Source organism: Belonocnema kinseyi, chromosome 3, assembly GCF_010883055.1.
Source record: "Belonocnema kinseyi isolate 2016_QV_RU_SX_M_011 chromosome 3, B_treatae_v1, whole genome shotgun sequence".
Lineage (NCBI taxonomy): Eukaryota > Metazoa > Arthropoda > Insecta > Hymenoptera > Cynipidae > Belonocnema > Belonocnema kinseyi.
Window position 1 is genome coordinate 78,221,844 of NC_046659.1, and position 7,136 is coordinate 78,228,979.

At 28.1% G+C, this 7,136-nt stretch overlaps 1 protein-coding gene across 3 annotated transcripts in view; it reads right to left on the reverse strand.

Moving 5' to 3' along the window:
• Positions 1-7,136, reverse strand: part of LOC117168776 (zinc finger protein ubi-d4 B) — a 35,792-nt gene that overhangs the window by 15,387 nt on the left and 13,269 nt on the right. For 2 of the 3 annotated variants that reach the window (XM_033354557.1, XM_033354559.1), the window contains one exon: positions 309-731. In XM_033354557.1, coding sequence (XP_033210448.1) covers positions 309-731 — 423 coding nt within the window. The remainder of the gene's footprint in view (positions 1-308; positions 732-7,136) is intronic. The other variant, XM_033354558.1, reaches the window with a different exon arrangement.

Consider the following 7,136-nt stretch of genomic DNA (forward strand, 5'->3'; position numbering starts at 1 on the left):
TGCGGTACGGAAGTGTCTTTCAATAACAAAATGGATATACTTAACGCAGTGTTGGTCCTTCGAGCCGGTTAAAAATATAACAACAAAAAACGGGTGTCCATGATGCCAACCAAAGCTCAGGGTCATCATCTAGTTTGCCTTAATATTTCTTTTTGAAAGAAGCTTCAGGCCTTTTGTAGATAAAAGTTAGAAGGTTACGATTAATCGGCGAACAATGAAATGTTTTGTTTTTGTTTTACTCGAAAATTCACATTAGTTGTGATTCGCTCTGCGCGTGTACTTGCGCTTGACTTTTTCCTCTAGCTTACCTGAGCGACCGCAATCACTGCAGGAGACGAGTTCCTCAGACCCACCGGTCTTTTTATTCTCTCTGGCATCTCCGAGGCAGAAGTCACAGTAGGGTGAGGGTTGGGCAGCCTTACCACCAGGCTTTTTCTCGGGACCTCCGGGTCCAGCAGGTCCTCCAGGAGTTGGTGGTCCCCCTTCGTTTTTCACTGACGAGGGAGAAGGCACTGCAAGTCCAGGAGATGATGCAGCAGGTGGATGCTCCTCCTTGACAACTGCGATGGTGGGTGAAGTCGGAGCGGTATTCATCGGCACTGCGGGCAGCGGTTGCTGCTGAGGCGGAGGCTGCTGAGGCGGCGCTCCCGCAGCAGGTGTAGCAGGTGCTGCGGGAGAGGGAGTCGAGGTACTTGAGGAAGCAGTGTTCTGACGACCCCGACGTGTACCACCTAATCACAAACCGACCACATACCCAGTTGCGCTTTGCGTAACTAGCCAACAATCATGCACACTGACTGATAAAACAAAAACTTTTCATTTTTGCAAACTCAATCACTAATTCATCCTGTCTCATGATTACAAATTTTGTATATTAGATTCTCAACTTTTTGCCAGGGTGTCAAGCAAACCTGATATTTGAAATTTCCTGATATCTATCAATAAATATATTAATGCCAGCTCAACTTGAAACTATGCTACAAAACTTTATTTTTCCCCTCATAATTTCTTTCCTGAGGCCCAATAGCTTCAGGATTCCGAACATTTTTAATATATATATATATATATATATATATATATACACACACACACATATATACACATATATAATTTTCTATGAATGGAATAAAGCAATGTTAAATTACAAATAAATTTACAATGTTTATTAATAATATGACTATTTTCCTTTGGAATTTAAAGTAATTCAAAATAATTCGATTAAATTTTTATAAGAATTTCAGGTTAATTTTAAGGAATTCAAGACAAATAAATAATACTTCAAAACAATTGAAGTGAAATTCAGAAGAATTAGAATTAATTTTACGAATTGAAAATTTTTTTAAACCAAAAAATTCCATTGCTTTCCGTAAAATTTAAGTAAATTTAGAGAAATCTAAGGAGAATAGAAAGAATTTCATGTTATTCATGAAAGCTCAAGATGAATTAAAACAAAATCAAGAGAATTCAAAACTATAACAAAATTGATTGAATTTAGTAGGTTTTAAACGATCTTAGGAAAATTCAAGGGAATTCAAAAGAATTTGATGAAAATGCCTACAAACTTAAAAGAATTCAGGAAAAATTAATAACAATTCAGTATTAATTTTTAATGAATTGCAAAAAATATTTTGAAATTACTTTTAATATACGAAACCCTTCGAAACCTTTCACTTCTTGTGAATACATTATTTTTATGTCCCTTAAAATTTCTTGGAATCCATAAAAATATTTTTTTAAATGATTCCATATCTTTCAAAATTCTAAGAAATGCTTTACAACCGCATAAACTGCTTTTTGACTCCCTTAAAATACCCCTGAATATTTCAAACTATTTGAAATCCCTTTATAAAAATGAAATCTATTCAAATTTCGTCGAATCTTTTAAAATTACGTACAATATTTAAAAACTCTTAAATCATTTGAAATCCCTTGAATATTTTTAAGACGCTTGAAAATGTCCAGGAATAATTAAAAATGTCTCAAATATTTAAAATCCTTTGAAGTCTTTTGAGTTTTTGGAAAGTATAATCAAATTCCGTGCAAATTTTAATCATACTCTAAAATCGGGAAAAATGTAAATACCTTCAAATTATTGAAAACAATAACAAATTATTTGAACTCTTTTAATACTCTAAAATCTGTTAAATTCTTTAAAATATTTGCAAATACCTTAAAAATATTTAAAATCTTACGAAATTCCTCAATTTTAGCGAATTAGATTCTTCGAAATCCATTAGAATATTATAAAATCCCATGAAATCTGATATTTTCCGAAATCCTGGAAAATGCATTCAAATGATTTGAAAGTTTGTAAAATCCCTTTAAATGATTAAAATCCTCAAATCATTGGAAATTTTGCCATCGCTTGAAAATGCCGTGGAATCTTTTGAAATCCCTTGAAACTTTGAAAAGTTCTTAAAAATTATTTGCATGTTTCAAAAATACCCTAAAATCTTAAATATGCTTTGAAAATCCTTCAAATTATTGAAATCTATTCAAAATTCCTCCAAATGCTTGAAAAAAACCCTAAAATAATTCAAAAGAATTCAAGAAGATATAGAAATAGGTATAAATCTGAATTCATTAGTGGTTAACCCATGGATTAATTTTTTGAAAGAAAAGTCACTAACGTGATCTTTTGATTTTAAAAAGTGACTATGGTGACATTATCTTTAAAAATTGATTGGTGAAGAAAAGTTTCTAAAAATGACTGCGAGAGCCCTGATTATTCATAACAGTCACTTATGGTGCTTCTTACAAAAATTTCCTGGCTTGGAATTTTTTTCTTCAAATTCCCTGACTTTTCATTAATTTCCTCAAACTGGCGGCCACCCTGGTAAAGCGGTTTTATAATATTTTTTTAAACTCAAATATGCAGATTCTTCTTCCTTAATTCGAGGTGTATTTATGTAGAAGTATATTTTCCAGGATAATTTCCCTAGAGTTTAGAAATATTCATAATATTGACTACATTGTTTGTAATTTTACAAAATATCGTCTTATGGAAGAGTTTCTTTTTTACAAAAAATATCGAAGTTATAAAAATCGAGACTTTTAAATTAAAAATGTTTCTAAAAGTGTTTTTTTAATGCTATTAAATTAATCAACCAAATAAATAAATCAGACTCTTTAAAACTACTTCCCTAAAACATAAATTTCACATGACTGCTTCTGAAAGAATACACTTCCTCAAAATTATACTCTGTCATGAAACGGGATGAATTAAACAACACAAGACACTAATAAAAGTTGAAAAATTAAAGAAAAAACAAACAAACAAAAAACTTGAATGGCGTGCATTTGATCAATACAATCCATCACCAATAGACAAACTCAAAGTACAGCATTCCATTTTCTGCTTGGAAAGAGGCAAACAAACTGCAATGCAATTAATTTCAACTCTACTAGACAATATAGTTTCAAGACTGCATTACTTTAGCAAAGGTTTAATAGTCCTTGGCAAAAAAAAGAGATTAGATCAAACTCACCTTACTGAATAAGTAAGCTTCAACAAATAAAAAGTTTTTAACGCGATAAAAAAATGTCATGCTGCAGAAATTTGTCAAGACTATTGAATCACACGCATACCAAACACTCGCGCATCAAGAGTATTCCAAATATATTGATTAATTAAAAAAGGATAATTTGGAATGTAGGGTTTCTGTAGAATATGAATAAAAGTGCTGCATGCTCTTGTAAATTATTCTAGCAATGTGAAGAATCACTTAAACTTATACCAACGATTTATCCGAAAACTGAGACACCTGTCGAATTAATAGAAGATGCATTTCTTTTAAGTTCATAATTCAACGAAACTTAGGAATTAGGTGAGAATCTATGAAATGGAGAGCTGACAATTCTTTTTATTTTATTTTATAATAACTTCAAATTAAAGCATTCAAATAGAAACTAAATTATTTTAATTTTAAGTCGCTTCAAATCATTAATTTTTCAATTATTATTTACTAAGGTTTAAAATTTAAATTTGGCAGAATAATAGAATAATAAATATTTCCATGAAATGAAAGTGTTTTATTTTGTATTATTTAACCATTTTTTGATGTTTAAATTCGGAAATTTAATTATTTGTGAATTTCATTATGGTTGACAATTTTCCAGTGACGGGAATTTTATTTTTCGGGTGTTTTCAGTCATTCATGAAAATTCATCTCTTTTGATAGAAATATAATTTTGTTGTTGTTAAAAATGCATCTCTTTGGTTGAGAGTTGAACTTATTTCTTAGAAATTAATTTTTCTCTTTGCTTGAAAATTTAACTATTCTGTTGAAAATGCGTTTTTTTTTGTTAAAATTAATTTTTATAACTGAAAATTCAACTATTCTATTCTAGTTTGAAAATGAATTCGTTTCGGTTCAGAATGCAACTTGAAAACTCTTTTTTGGGGGGGTTGAAAATAAATGTTTATAACTGAAAATCCAACTATTTTATTTTAGTTTGAAAATAATTCTCTTTTAATTGAAAATACAACTGTTTAGTTGAAAAATAATTTGTTTAGGTTGAGAATTCGACTATTTTGTTGAAAATTCATCCTTTTGGTAAAATTAAACTGTTTTTTATTTCAAAGTAAAATCTTTTTTTGGTTTGAAATTTACCTACTTAGTTGCAAGTTAATCAACGTGAGTTTTAATCTCATTAACTTTTGAAAGATCATATTGCCATTTAATTATGTTAACGTCCAAGTTTTAAATTTTTAATTAATTTATATTTTGATGTTAAAATGATCACTACGGAAATAATGTTCAAAATTAATTGTTTAAACTGGAAATTCAAATGTACCGTGTTCGGTTAAAATTGACCTTATTTAGATGAAAATTAATGTATTTAATTGAAAATTAGTTTTTTGTTTTGCTTTGAAGTCACCTGTTTCTGAAGAAATTAACACTTTTTTCTTGTAAATGAAATTCCTTGATTAAAAATTATTCTTTTTAGGTTGCAAATTCGACTAATGTGTTGAACATTATTTTTTTTATGTAGAATTTAACTGCTTTTTTTTAAATATAAAATTAAAATCTTGTTTAGTTTGAATATCACCTTTTACATTTTCAGAGAGAAGTAATCTTTTATGGTCGAAAACCTAAATAATAGTATGAAAAGTCCTTAAAAATACAGTTTCGTTTGTTTGATAAAAGATGTATAATTTTAGTTGAAAATTCACCAACTTTTAATACTGAAACTACAATCCAACAATGAAAATCAATATTTATAGTCGAACAACTCAGAAATATTATTATTAAAAATGTTCCATTTCAAATTCTTTTAATTTGTAATTGTTTAAGTCTTCTTCTAAGTTAGTAAAAGTAATTAACAAAAAAAGGAATTGAAATAAAACTTATTTCAAATTATATTATATCACGTGAAACTAAATTTGTTATATCTCTTGTGATTGGATTGATTTTTGTGTTGAAAAATTGGAAAATACAAACAGATACGAATTTAAAACTTTCCCAAAAAGGGTTTTTAAAATATCTTCAAAATTTTATATTTAAATCCAATAAAATGTTGTACTTATTGAGATGGAAGCTTTACATTAATATTGAAAAGTGTCATAAACTTTTCTGAAATGCCTATGAAAAATAAAATAAAACACAACATTCAGATATCATGAGACAAAAATATCTGACAAAGAAATGTAGCAATCGATTATTTTAATCCTTTGTAGATATTATGCAACCAGATATTACATCGCTAATATAACAAATATCTGTAGAAAATATTAGAGAAAAGTCAAAATCGCAAAGTGTTAGAAAAATAACAAGGGAGAGCAAGAAAAGAAAATATCAATAAGCTAAAATGTTGAGTAAACCTAATAAACAATGTTCTGATATAATTTATTATCCAGCTCTCCCCATGAAATTGGTTGAAGTTAAGGAACGAAGTAATTAGCAATAGATGCAAGCACACATGTTCTACAGAAATTTACTAGGTTTGGAATATTGCTTGAAGGTTAAAGAATTGCATGAGCAGGACATAAAAAAGAGGGACCGTTACGAAAGTTTCTTTCATTTTGTCTCGTTTATCAAGTATTTTAATTTCAGCATCAGTAACAAAACCAAATTCTGTACATTTTCCTTTAATTTGGTGTAATTGCAACCTCAAATCAGAAAACATGGTTAAAAAAATAAATTTGTTTCAAGAACGAACTCTTTCGGATATCTCGAAAACAAATTACGAGATACTTTCTTTGTTTCCGTAACAGTCCCTGAGAATAATATGGATCAGGGTGTCTACTCGAAACCTGGAAAAAAATTCCTTAAAAATTCCAGTTTTTTCCAGATATTAAATAACTGTTTTTTTTTCTTAAAAAGTCATTTTGATTCAATTAATATGTTTAATTTAGAAAGTTTGGAAATGAAAAATACGAATAAAGTACTTAATCATTTCATGAGTTGTCCTAGAAGTCCACAAATTTCAAATTTTCAGAGAAGAAAATTAATTATCAACCCAAAAAAATTTTTTTTCCAACAAAATACTTCAAAGTTATAACTGGAATAATCAAATTTTCAGTAGAAAAACTTAATTTTCCACCGACAAAAAAAACCAATTTTTAATTAAAATGATGAATCTTAACCAAAAAGATTTTCAAAAGAATTTTTTTGTCCAAACAGTTGAGTTTTTAAGCTAAGAAGATGAATTTTCAATCAAAAATTGCATAATTAATTTCTGTTTAAAAAATTATAAAAAAGAAAAAAAAGTTAAATTGTCAAACAAAGTAATACATCTTTAATTAAAATGATGAAACTTTAAACAAACAAAAAAATAATTTTTCACAAAGTCGTTCAACTTTTAACCAAGTAGATGAATTCAAAAAACAAAAAAAAAACAAAAACACGAATTTTCAACTAAAAAAAAAAGACGATTTTTCAGTCAAGAGAGAGAAGAAATTTCAATCAAAATGTTGAATTTTTCAGCAGAACATTGCATTTATAACAAGACACACATTTTCAAGCAAACATGTGACTTTTCATTAAAGAAATACATAAAATTTAGACCAAACAATAGAATAATTAAATTTTCAGTTAAAAAAATTAATTTTTGTACAAAAAGATACGAATTTCCATAAAAATAGTTATATTTTCAATGTAACAGATGAAATTTTAACTAAACCGTTTTTTTTT